The 13,216-nt window shown below is 40.8% G+C and overlaps 2 protein-coding genes across 6 annotated transcripts; one reads left to right on the top strand and one right to left on the bottom strand.

The window, feature by feature from the left end:
• Positions 1-1,192: 1,192 nt before the first annotated feature.
• Positions 1,193-3,672, bottom strand: LOC107381671 (PEST proteolytic signal-containing nuclear protein). Of its 3 annotated transcripts, none has more exons than XM_015953465.3 (5): positions 3,560-3,672; positions 2,142-2,368; positions 1,969-2,043; positions 1,841-1,896; positions 1,193-1,753 (listed from the first exon to the last, which is right to left on the bottom strand). In XM_015953465.3, exons 1-5 carry the CDS (start codon positions 3,606-3,608, stop codon positions 1,642-1,644), a joined length of 519 nt encoding a protein of 172 aa, XP_015808951.3. In that variant the 5' UTR covers positions 3,609-3,672; the 3' UTR covers positions 1,193-1,641. The 3 variants fall into 3 exon arrangements, with proteins under 3 accessions (XP_015808951.3, XP_015808953.1, XP_015808952.1); XM_015953467.3 differs by having other exon boundaries at positions 2,142-2,319; XM_015953466.3 differs by having other exon boundaries at positions 2,142-2,410; positions 3,560-3,667.
• Positions 3,671-10,621, top strand: stk16 (serine/threonine kinase 16). Of its 3 annotated transcripts, none has more exons than XM_015953464.3 (8): positions 3,671-3,761; positions 5,831-5,957; positions 6,084-6,303; positions 6,382-6,515; positions 6,618-6,705; positions 7,363-7,491; positions 7,601-7,722; positions 7,922-10,621. In XM_015953464.3, exons 2-8 carry the CDS (start codon positions 5,872-5,874, stop codon positions 8,058-8,060), a joined length of 918 nt encoding a protein of 305 aa, XP_015808950.3. In that variant the 5' UTR covers positions 3,671-3,761; positions 5,831-5,871; the 3' UTR covers positions 8,061-10,621. The 3 variants fall into 3 exon arrangements, with proteins under 3 accessions (XP_015808950.3, XP_054588345.2, XP_070410599.1); XM_054732370.2 differs by lacking the exon at positions 3,671-3,761 and adding an exon at positions 3,776-3,883; XM_070554498.1 differs by lacking the exon at positions 3,671-3,761 and adding an exon at positions 3,915-5,138.
• The last annotated feature ends 2,595 nt before the right edge of the window (positions 10,622-13,216 follow it).

Genomic DNA, 13,216 nt, shown 5'->3' with positions numbered 1-13,216 from the left:
CTTAATCTTCTTGATATTGTAAATATATTAACTCTAATACTAATTTCTAACGTCTTCAGGCTTTACTGCAAGACTCCGCCCTCAAACTCCTGTTGGTATGGACCAATGGAGCTTCAGCATCCCACATCCACCCAGACCTCCCACTGCCTAAACTGGTCCAAAGGGCATTAAAGGTGCTGCCCAGTCTGGACTGGTGCTCAGACACATCTTCGGCAGACACTAGCAGATTCTGGACTTCTTTGAGGAGAATACTACCTAAAGACTAAGCGAGGCCAGTTGGACATAAATGCAGTTCTTATTAAAAACACTTTTTTTCCCATTAACAGATGCCGGTTTTAAACACAAAAGCAAAACTGAATGGAAATGGGCTCGCTGCAAAAGCAAAGCCTGACGGAAAAAAGCAGTGAAGGAAGTTTCCATCTTGTCAGAGAAACGGTTACAATGTGTTGAACTCTAAAATGTGGGAAGACAGTGACTCAATTTCCATCTCTACTCATCTCGGTTTCTCCCTTCAACCCTAAAGCATTACTTAAATACACAAACAGAAGCTGTAAACACAAACTATATGTCAATGAGGCGTTTTTCATACATGCCAGCATTAGACATTTCACCATAGAAGTGCATGTACTGTATGTTTGCTTTATTGGAGTCTGCACAAGGTATAACACTGGAAAACTCAAAGGTTTACATTTTGAGTTAAGTTTCAGGAACAGGGTAATGGGTGGTGTGTGGTTTTAGCTGAAAGGGAAGGACTTGCACTAAATTGTGACCATATAACTTACCTAATGACAAATATATTACAATTCAAGAAGAAACAATCTATAGCGCCTCTCAAGATAAAAATCAGGAGGCATTCACAAGAACAAAAATAAAAATATAAAAAGATTCCAAATATGTTGAATTTGGAAGAGTCAGGAATTGCGCAGGGGAAAAAAAACATGTAGAAGTTAATGGTTACAGAGGTGTCCGTATCCAGTCGGACTCGGGATTTTAAGCAGATTGATTGATAAGACTTAATTGAATTGCTTTCATACTAGATGTTTGTCAAGTTGAATGAGACAGAAAGAGCCATGGAAGGAAAATAAAACAGTCAGAAGCCATATTAACCCCACCGTGTAGGGTGAAGGAGATTAAACAGAAGAGAAGTTTCACACGTGCAATGAGGCTAACCTGATGAAACCAAAACATAAACTGATGTTAAGAAGTTTAATGTGAGGGAAAATTACATTTGCTTTCAAAAAAACTCACACACGCTGCTACACAACACTCGAAGTCACAACCCAGTTTATGGAATTCAAAATAAAACTATGTACATTTTTTACACAAATATGAGACAAGAAAAAAGTACTTGCTGAGGACTAAGCTTCACCGGCTTAAACAAAGAAAACATGAAAAGTCCTGTAGCAAATGAGAATTTTTAAAATGATATTCTGACAATCGTGTTTCTTCTCTACAGCTCGTTTCCCCTCAGGATCAGCATGAGATGGTTCCAAACTTAAATGGAAGTTCAGAAACAACCATAGACATCGTCTTTTTTCATTGCATGTTCACAAAACTGATCATTAAAAAAGCTACACCAAAGAAGCTTTTGAGCCTTTGTAGATAACAAGCTGTACAAAATCCTCCATTGGTGGTAGTTATTTATTGTTTTTCACCTTGGGCCTTTATCTTCCTCTCCCAAAGTTTTTGATTATCAGAGAAGCCCTGTTTCCCTTTGTTGAAGGAATTAGGTCCTGCAGATGTTGGTGTCTCCCTGAAAAAAAAATACAGCAAAAGTGAGATGAACCACTTTAAAAAGGCTAAAATTAGCTTTCATTAAAGCACAGAGTCGTTTCTGTACCTGCCAATGTTCTTCATCCTCATCTTTGCTTCTGGAGGCATCTCCTCTGGTTCACTCTGTAGCAACAGAAGGATAAAGTCAGTTCCTTCTCATCTGTAGTTTTCTGTATGACACAACTGTAAACTTACATCGTCATCTTCGTTAAAAACAGAAGCCAGCCCTGACTTTTTGGGTGGAGCTGATGGTGCAGGCTCTTTGGGTTTCTAGAAGAGATCAACGACAGAAAAGAAACAAATCAATATCCAATCATCCAATAATGCAGCAACACAAATTTCTGTTGTGCTAAATGATAAACACTCACTGATGCGCCTAGTTTGATTGTTATGGGGTTCGATTTCTGCGCCATCTTGTTGCTCATGCTAAACCCAATTTTGGAGGCTTTGGAAGGTGCTGGCTGGTCTGCTGAAGACGAGTCTTCATCTTCAGAGGTGAGATGCTGAGATGTACGTTTGACAGTGGCACCCTCTCCTCTCATAGTGCTACAAGAGACAGGCTTAGTTTTCACTCTGTCGCCCTCCTCCTGCGGCCCTGCTTGAGGCAAGACAACTCATCGAGGTGAACAACTGCTTTCTGGGAAGTGGGGAGTGTTAAGACTTGTTATTTTACCTGAACGGCAAGTCATCGACAAATCAAAAGATAAACAACTGCCTTCTACCATCTGCCTTGCTACTTTGGAGAAATGTATGAAGGCCACTGATCAACTGTTAAAATAAAATACTATGAAAAAAATAAGTAGTAACCAGATTACTTTTCTTTGGAGAAAGTGTGACAATTCTAGTCTTGGTGAGAAATAAACTGCTGTCAGAAGTGAAATGATGAGACTTGAGCTTTCAGTAATAAAGGGCCTGAACAATTCTCGCAAATGCCTGCAACTGCACTTAAGAGTGTTCATTTAAAAATATGTCAAACTAAAACAGAATCATGCCAGCTGTTCAGACAGTGATAGCCTCTAATTAACTTACATCAGTTAAGTGCTTTGTACTGACTAAACTTGTTTCTTATAAAAAATGTTCTATTTATGTTAATCATTTGTTACATTAGCAAAGATGCGTTTTTAACTTAATGTTTTTTTAAACCAGTTTGGACGACTAATTTAGTATTTGTTCTTTTTTTTAAAACAGAAACTAGTAGCAGACATTTCAAAATACACATGAAAACATAGGTATTGCACCATGTATGTTTGTTTCCTCACTTAAAAGTGAAAGCTCGCGTATTAGTCTTATTAAAGCGGGACGTCAGGAGATTGTTGCCTATATGTGAATATATAGTATTTCGCTTCGGCAGACTGATGGTCTAGATTCCTAGGGAGATTGTTCTTCCTCCAACGAAAGGAGTGGCAGAACAAAAAGTTTGAGGACCATTAACTATTGGTGTCCAAACATCGCTGTAAGACCTGCTAACTAGCTTAGGTTAGCTATTTGCTCATTAGCTAGCAGGTAAGCAATCCGTCAAGAGACTAATAAATGTTTAAGAAACTACAAAAAAGAATAGGCTATTTTATTTGTAACGTGGTTAATGTTTAAAGCATAACACTTTAGCTTACAACTGCATAGGTAGCGTTTATACCACGTAATGTCACTTGCATTAGCCAGCAGCGGCTAACACCAAGTTCAACGAGCGTCTCGTGTTAAAAGACTGAGGCATCTTTAACACATAGGTAAGGAAATTGGAAACCACATTATGTTTCTGATTAAGCCGTTTAAACTGCACAAGTATCACCTCCGTCGTCGGAGAAAGTTCTCCTGTTGGGCTTGCGATCCGCCATCATGCAAACGTTTTGTCCGGTACCTTAGTGGCAGTGCCGCTGATCTCGTTCAGGGCGCTGTGGGCCCAGTAAGCTGCAGAAGAAAGAGATGAAGAAGAAAAAAAACAACGAAGAAGAAGAAGAAACAAAACGTCACCAAGCTAACTTGGGGGAATGGTAGGATTTCTCTTGAGCCATCAAGACAGAGTTATTGTTTATTACCGCTTGTGTTTGGGAATCGGTTAAAATTACAAAGATACAAAATTGAAATTAATGTTAAAGTCGGATTTTTTTGTACCGTAAGTGTATTTAGTTTGTAGAAAATAGTGGATGTGTGTTAGCCAGCGTTGCTGCATTTTTCATGTTTTTAGCTAAACGTGTCAGGGGTTAATGCAGACAAACATCAAACAAAATTTGTTTGTCTAACTTTATCTTTCCACAAGTGCTTCGCTTAGCAGTCGCGTGTATTGACGTTTCCTCGAATGCATTTATGTATGAAATTATCAATTTGTTTTAGGCAGGAAGTGTTTTGGAGAAAACATCCCTAACAGGTTGAGCGGAGCACAAGAGCATCACAGATCTTTACTATAGGAGACACTTGACACCCACCTCACAAACACATTATGGTACAAGGAATGAAAGATCAGGACTCACCTGTCTACCTGCATGTCGAGAACAAGGGACAATATTTAAAAAACACATCCTGGACAGAAAATGGGTCATTTGAAATTAGAGTAACCAAAGTAAATTGCCAAACAACTGAAACGCTCGTGTAGAAGTAATGGCCTCAGGTTTCACTCGTTGAGCCTGTTTGTCGGTGACTCCGATTGCCTGTTTAGAATAGAATAGAATAGAATTCAACTTTATTGTCATTGCACATGTACAGGTACAGGGCAACGAAATGCAGTTTGCATCCATCCAGAAAGTGCTTTAGTCATGATATAGATGTATTACAATATATGTTAGCAATAATATAGATGTGTAAGTATATTACAGAAATGGATCTATTACGTATGTTATAATGTACACGGTATGAAGTATGTTATGAATATTCTATGACTATAAGTATGTACAGGCTGTAGTTAATACAATCAGTCCATGAGTTTAACATGGGTCATATGTCAGGAGGCAGAGTTTAAGAGTCTGACAGCTTTTGGGAAGAAACTGTTCCGGTACCTGGTGGTCTTAGTCCGGAGGCTCCTGTAGCGCCTCCCAGAGGGCAGCAGGGTGATCAGTGCATGTGATGGGTGACTGTGGTCTCTGATGATTTTCCTAGCCCTTTTCAGACACCGCTTCCTGTAGATGTCCTTTATGGCAGGAAGTGGTGCTCCGGCGATGTGCTGGGCAGTTTTCCCAACCCTCTGCAGTGTCTTCCGGTCTGAGGCGGAGCAGTTCCCATACCAGACTGTTATACAGTTGGTCAGGATGCTCTCGATGGTGCCGCGATAGAAGTTCACCAGGATGTCTGAGGACAGGTTGTTCTTCCTCAGAGTCCTCAGGAAGAAGAGGCGCTGGTGAGCCTTCTTGACCAGCTTGGAGCAGTTGGTAGTCCAGGTGAGATCCTCGGAGATGTGGACTCCCAGGAACTTGAAGCTGCTCACACGCTCCACTGCCGTCCCCTTAACGTGGATGGGTGGATGTGGGTCAGCATTCCTCCTGTAGTCCACGATGAGCTCCTTAATCTTCTCAGTGTTGAGCAGCAGGTTGTTTGTGTCGCACCACTCAGTCAGACGGTCCACCTCCTCCCTGTAGGCGGTCTCATCGTTGTCACTTATGAGGCCAAACACCGAGGTGTCATCTGCAAACTTAATGATGGTGTTGGAACCATCAGCAGGTCTGCAGTCGTGGGTGAAAAGGGAGTAGAGGAAAGGGCTCATCACACAGCCTTGTGGTACACCAGTGTTCATTGTGATTGTTGATGAGCAGCGGTTATCCAGTCGGACATGTTGAGGGCGGTTGGTCAGGAAGTCCAAGTTTGGGTGGGAGGTTGGGTCAGCTCATACATAAGTGGCTCTATCGGCAGCTTATAAACCTAGAAGGGCTCCTAGTCAAGTAGAATTGGTGTTATTTTAAATCAGAAATAAAAAATCAATGACAGTTTTTTTTAAGTTTTAAAAACATTGTCCGTAGAAATTACAGATACTTTCTTAAAAAGACCGTAGGATCAGAAACCACCTTAAAATATTACAATAATTCAGTTTGGCACAGCATTGAACGCCAATCTGATAGTTTTATTTTATTTTCAGGCCCTTTTGAAAATGTTGGGTTAAACAATGCACCAGTCAACATGGGACAGACCCTGTGTGTGTGCTCTCGTGGCTCCATCACCATTGACAGCAAAAAATACTACTTTGTCCAGAAACTAGATGAAGGGTAAGTTGACAAGATCTCTCTACTGATTTACAATTTCATACTTGTATATGGTAATGTTATTGATTTTTGTTCACCCCTTTTTTAAAATGGAGCACAACATGTGATCTTTCTGTTCTTTCTCTTCAGCGGCTTCAGCTTTGTTGATTTGGTTGAGGGGGCAAAGGATGGGCACTTCTATGCCCTGAAAAAGATCTTATGTCATGATCGCCAAGCTCGTCAGGAGGCACAGACAGAGGTGGAAATGCATCAGATGTTCAATCATCCCAACATCTTGAGCCTGGTTGCACACAGCTTTGTTGAAGGTGGAGGGAAAACTGAAGCCTGGTTACTTCTGCCTTACATCAGAGTGAGTTGCTACAGCAGTTTGCCTGATGACGAAGATGTCTCAAGGAACATTCTGACTCCTTTGTATGTTTGTTAACAGAAAGGAACCCTGTGGTCTGTTTTGGAGAAGCTAAGAGAGAAGGGGAGCTTAATGCCTGAAAAACAGATTTTAAAAATCTTCCGTGGAATCTGTTCCGGTTTGAAGGCCATTCATGATAAAGGCTATGCCCACAGGTAAAGTTTACATTTTAAAATATTCTGAAGAGCACCTGTGATCATTGACTTCTTCACCCACTGTGTAACTTTGTAATTAAGACAAAAATAAATTGCTGACAGAGACCTGAAGCCCACTAATGTGCTGCTGGACGATGACGACCGGCCACTCCTGATGGATCTGGGCTCAATGAACCGCGCAAGAATTGAGGTAAGAGGAACAGGTCATTAGTTTCTACAGACTATTTAAATCATCACCTGTTTTCTCACTGTTGTCAGCAGTTGAGAACAAATTTTAACAAAATAACAATTCAAATAACCAATTACAAATTTTATTATTCCAGAAAGTTTAGAATTTTACTAAACGTTGTTAAATTGTGTTTTAACTTAATTTTTTGGGCATGCTAAAATTGAATAAAGTGGGGATTTTAAATGAAGAAAACAGTGATGCCAGACAGTAGGGTCCTTGTGCAGATGTAAGAAAATACCTGAGTATTCTTTCAACTGACAGTTCTTGTTTCTCACCTCTAGATGGCAGCGTAACAGCATCGTATATTAAACTAGTTGTGTTTTAAGTTCGTTTCTGTCGCTTTTCCTAGTTCACTTGTTCTTTGTCTATTTCATGTGTCAAAGTAAATATCATGTAAACATGAGATCCAGTGATGTTTTGGTTTTTTGTTAAATTTTTTGTAGTTTAATTTTTTGTGGTATTTTATTTTTTCTTAGTGATGACAACCCAGCTGAGTGTCAGATATCCAGAAATTAGACTTTATTTGTCTCTCAAAAAAAATATTCCTCTCAAAATCAGGAAAATAGATTTAAATGTTGCTCATGCTGTGAGTGATTTGATGCAAGTAAATTTTTTCAGGTCCGAGGATCCAGAGAAGCCATGACCGTCCAGGACTGGGCAGCCCAGCGGTGCACCATCTCCTACAGGGCTCCTGAGCTCTTCAACGTAGAGAGCCACTGCATTATAGATGAGCGCACTGATATCTGGGTAAGAACTTCATGTCTTCTTCCTCCCTGTTTTTGTTTATATAAATTTACACCACTGACATCTTGGGTGAGCTGGAATGTTCCTGACTGATCCGCTCCTGTGCCTTCAGTCGCTTGGCTGTGTACTGTACTGCATGATGATGTTAGAGGGACCATATGACCTGATCTTTCAGAAAGGGGACAGTGTTGCTCTGGCTGTCCAGAACCCGGTGACCATCCCAGCGTCCTGCAGGTCAGAATTCAAACTTCCCTGATTTCTCTGGTTCAATTCAATCCAATTCAAAAATGCTTTATCAATCCCAGAGGGAAATTGATTCTGCTGTTCTGCTGCTGCTTCTTTTGGTGATTGTTAAAATAAAAGTGTGAAAAGTAAATGAAATCTCAAGTAAACATAGAATGACGGTTTCTGACCTGGTGTTTGTTTTTTCCAGGTACTCAGAGGGCCTCCGCGTGCTGCTGAGCTCCATAATGGTCTCAAATGCACAGGAGAGACCAAACATTGTCTGGGTTCTTGACCAGGTTCAGGACCTGCTGAGTCACAGCCCAAACACTCAGACCAACATGGTCTGACTTCTGCTCACCGCACCACATCCTGAGCTCTGGACTCTTTTATCCACTTCAGTCAGCGTTTCCTAATTTCGCTTTAAAATCTTATTATATTTAAATTGTTGTAAAAGAGTGGATATTTTATCTTTTCAGCTTGAAAAATCGCCTTTTTTTGTCTTTTGTTCCCATTGAACCGATTTAAATGAAACGCCTTAAGTGAAATTCAGCCTTAAAAGTAGAAAGTTTTAATTTGTTATCAATGTTTTGAGCAAATAAAACAAAAATAAACACGGGTGTTCTGTTAGGCTAAGACGGAGGCGTTCGTGTTGAGCTAAAATCACTCGTTTTGTTCTCTTTTGTTTAACTGGAAGAGAACATACTCACTGGCTTTTCAAACAGCAAGCAATGCATTTTATTATTAAATATGATTAAAATATTATTGATCAAGTCACTTGCCATGTTATGTCTTTCTGGCTTTGCCTGTACAAAAAAACAAACCAGAAAGATGGAACCTGTTCAAGGACGAGCTTTAGAATATTCTACTTTGTTTTTACAGGGATGAAGGGAAGATTTTAACGCTTTAGCTAATGTTCTCATTAATAAATGCTACATTTTAGTACATATTACCTTGCGCTCCCTAAAAAAGGAGTACAGTTTAGTTTCTTTTATTCTTGTTAGGGTTGGGCATTGAGCATCAATTGGAACCGGTTCAAACTGTTAGTTTTTCCCGGAATCGTTCAAAGTTTTTTTGTTCGATTCCTAGAATGCCGACGGAAGAGGAATCCGCGGCCGATCTCCCTGAAAAATAAACGTGATCTGCAAATTGTGATCAACGCTTTTCAGAGCTGATCACACCAGCTGTCTGTGTGCAGCACCGCGTCCCCCCTCCCCCCACCCGGCGCACAGCGGCCAAATATAAACAAACGCGTCTGCCGAAGTTTTACTCCGTGATGTAAACTTTAACTCCTGCAGCGTAGAGGAAACTTGTTAAAATACGTCAACACGGTGGATTTAATAGAAGCTTTAAAGAACAAATTCTGGACGATGTGAGGTGAGTTTGTCTCACTGCAGAAATACAAACACACACGGAGCGTCAGCAGTCAGACACAGCTACTCACCAACGTGTGTGTGTGTGTGTGTGTGTGTGTGTGTGTGTGTGTGTGTGTGTGTGTGTGTGTGTGTGTGTGTGTGTGTGAGCATCAGAAGGCTGAACAATAACATGTAGAATAATTAAAGTCATCATGCTAAAGAAGCTTCTCTGTGGTGGACCACACCAGCTTCTGCCACAATAAATATTAATAATAATAATAATAATAATAATAAATCACACACAAAGTTGTGAACATTTCAATTGACTTTTTTGAACAATTTCTGTTGAGTTTTAATGTTTAAAATCTGTTAGATTGTTACTGACAGCAGCTACATTCAAGTTTCACTTCCTGTTCTGACTGAATGCTGCTGCAGCATGGAGGTGTAGTTCTCAGTCATCCTGGACATGATCATCCTGAGAGTTTTAGCTGAAAACAGCTGGACGTTTCTGGATATGTTGGAGAGGCTTCTTCCAGACTTTGGTTGTGGTCAGAAACAAACACACTGGTTGTGCTGAAAGTCTTTTTCTTTTTTTTCTCCAAAACACGTTTTTGTCTAAATGAAGGTGATGTTATTGTTCATAGAGTTAAAATTCATGTTGAAGTTAAGATTATTTCATCAAGTAGGACCTGTGGTTAGCTGGCTCATGTAAAGCATGTCACGTCTTGAAAGAATCGGAATCGGGAATCGATAGGAACCGGAATCGAAACGAGGAATTGGAATCATTCAAAATCAAACGATACCCAACCCTAAATTACTTGTACTCCTTTTTTCACCTCGATTCCTCGTTTTTGTGTATCTTCCAGCTTCTCCCAGTGTTTCTGCTCAGACTGCAGTCACAGTAAGATTTTGTTGAACACAAAAGTATTTTCCTCCACAACAAAAAAGAAAGACTAATGTAATTATTGCACAGCTAAAGAATGTTAGATGGTATTTTATGAAAGGGTAACATTTTTACTTCTGGTTTTATTGTGTTTTTGAGCAGTTTAGTGTAATAACCCATTCCAACTATTCAAGTTTAATGGCTTTATGTTGTGTGAGGATTTCACACTTTTGTTTTCTCAGGGCACAGTTGCATCTCAAACAGTCTCTTAGCAGACGTTAGTGGTACTTTTACGACTAATGTTTTGGGCATTTAAGTTTAAAGCTTCTGTGATGCGGTGCAGTTGGACCATGTGGTGGCTGAACTCGGCCTGGATCGTTGAAAAGCAGACTAAAGAGTTTAAATATTTTTAGATGCAACGTTTGGAGAGGACCAGTGGATATAAAGTCTTGTGCTTTTGTAAATGCTAAAGTAAAACTGGTTTACTGCGGCTGGTGAGAAGAACTATTGTAAAGTTACTGATATTGATATGAGTTTGCTGATGAAGACTGACTATTATGTTTAAACCTTTATCTGTTTGATGCACAGTAATTGGTGTATAAAGAAAAATGTAGCAGTCTTGTACTGTATACTTTTTAATAATTGTGAAATAAAATCGCTTCAAATATTTAAAGATTCTCATTCAAAGTTTGTCTTTATAAATTAATGACATCTTTATTCAAAACCAGCTACAACTCATTATCAGCTGTCGTTTTAGCTGTGTTATCCATACATCCATCCATTTTCAGCCGCTTATCCGGGTTCGGGTCATGGAGGCAGCAGCCTAAGTAGGGAGGCCCACACTTCCCTCTCCCCCAGCCACTTGGGCCAGCTCCTCTGGGGAAATCCCGAGGTGTTCCCTGGCCAGCAGAGAGACATAGTCCTACCAGTGTTTTCTGGGTCTGCCTTTAGGTCTCCACCTGGTTGGATTTGCCGGGGAAACCTCACCAGGGAGGTGTCCAGGATGCATTCTAATTAGATGCCCTAGCCACCTCAACTGGCTCTTACCTGGGCTGCCACCTTACCATGGTGGAGGATTTTAATGTCCCATTGATCCCAGGAGCTAAGGTGTCTGAAGCTTTATGCCTCAGGTAGGGTCACCCATGGCAAACAGGTCTTAGGAGAGGGATCAGACAAACTAAGCCCACAGACCCCTTATGACGAGTACCATATATAGAAACAGTTTTCCCTTGTCCGGAAATGTGTCACCCCTCTGGAGTTGTGGCGCGTTGGCGAGCGCCTGGTGGGGCTCTCATGGGAGGGGCCAAAGAAGTTGGGTGCAGTGTGAGATAGGCTGCAGCCGAAGGAGGGGTCTTGGCGGTCTGATGCTCAGCTACAAAGCTAGCTCTCAGCATGTGGAGAAGAGTTTCATATTTGGTTTTACTAACGGACACTAGGGGGTGCTAAAAGCAAGCCAAAACTGCATATGTTTCCTTTAATTAAAGCAATAATGAATCTAGGGATCTGGTATTTCTCTGAGATGTTGTCAAGAAGACTTTAGCAAAGCCCAAAATACTGTTAAGTGTAAATTAAGTTTTCAAAGTACGCAAATGGGATCAATTAAATTCCATTTCTTTGGCAGTAGTTTCTCTCAGGAGGTTACTAAGCAGTTCCACTGTGGAAAGATGTTCCAGCAACACAATCAGTTCTTCCATCACTGCCCTTTGCTGACAGTAGTGTATTTTCTGTGTGTGTGTGTGTGTGTGTGTGTGTGTGTGTGTGTGTGTGTGTGTGTGTGTGTGTGTGTGTGTGTGTGTGTGTGTGTGTGTGTGTGTGTGTGTGTTTGGAAACACACATTGGTAACAAGCTGCTCAGGTGTCTGGATTTACAACCCCCACAACCTTTCAGATCAACAAAATGTTACGCTTCACTGCAATTACATTCAACAGTATTTCCCACCTTTCCAGGCGCAAACACACCAATGTGTCTAGCTCCCAGACTTCAGGCCTGACATCAGAATACAAACATTCCCGTTCAGCTTTATTTTCACAATGATGGGCAGAATGATGTCATACAACTGATACACAAGGTCAGTCCAATGTCATTTTTTCCTCTCATTCAAAGAAAAACAATGATTTGTACCTCATGCATGCAAAATGTTCTGTTTTTTATCTATTTGTAAACCTGCAGAAGTCTTCAGTTCTTATCCAATAAGCCCTCTGAAAGCTGTATTGATATGTCAATTTGTGAATTATTTAATTAGCAGTGCATTGTGGGTCATGCGTAGCTGCTCCCAGCCTGCACAGCTCCTAGGTCTCCATTTTTGGATCCCATGAGGTTGTTTATGTCTCATCTGTACAAAAGTCCTCTGAACACTCAGATGTGAGTCCGGTGAAACCTTGTAAAGTCATCTCGTAACTTTGTGTTGTTACTCGCCAGAGAGCGCTTATTCCTTTACAGCTTTATGTGTTCAGACTCTGAACTTTTTGCTGTCACTCGGGTCCAAAATAGTCTTGGCTGCAGCTGAAGGTGGGAGAAATATGGACACCACGTCCATCTCGTTGAGTGGATGACTTATGACTGGTGCTTGTGATCAGGGCGTTTTCTCCATCTAGGAGCTTTCTCTGCACTCATTAATTCATGGAAGTGTTTGGGTTAAAATGCATAATGAGTTCATTAAGGGGGATTGGTGTAATCAAGAAAGGTATTGCCTTAATTACTGGCACCAGGCCAGACCTATCCGTCCTCTGTAAACTGGCCACCCACCCCGTCCACAGAGCTCGCTAATTTAATTAAGTGTACAAAATGCTACAGCCTAACGTCGCCCTCGGGGGCAATTATGGCACGAGAAATTGAATGATCTCCACCAGGGGTATTTTTACTTACTGGCAGGAGATTGCCTGTGTCAGTTAGCTGATTGCATTGATTATATTGATTTGTAACAGCTTTTCGGGTAATTTCATCTGCAAAGGTGAGAGCAACACGTTGGCCCAGGGATTTCTTTTTATTTATTCTTTATTTATTTAGACGCTGGACTCTTTTGCCAAGTGATTAGATGAAATGGAGCTCCACAATAATTCTTTTAAAATGGGGGTTGGGGATGGAGGATCAATAGTTTTTATTTACCATAAAAGGACAGGTACAGGTTGTGAATGTTGTGAGAAACTGGCTGCACAACTTTAAACCAACCGTGTTTGTTTTTGCTGAAGATGTAAGAAAGTTACAGGTCCGATAAGTCATCCCAGCCACCAGGCAGAGATTCGTTCTGTCATTCAGAATTTCTGTGCAC

This window comes from Nothobranchius furzeri, chromosome 9 (genome assembly GCF_043380555.1).
Source record: "Nothobranchius furzeri strain GRZ-AD chromosome 9, NfurGRZ-RIMD1, whole genome shotgun sequence".
Classification (NCBI taxonomy): Eukaryota; Metazoa; Chordata; class Actinopteri; order Cyprinodontiformes; family Nothobranchiidae; genus Nothobranchius; species Nothobranchius furzeri.
The sequence above is the reverse complement of the archived record's forward strand: the minus strand, read 5'-3'. Positions and strand labels throughout refer to the sequence as shown.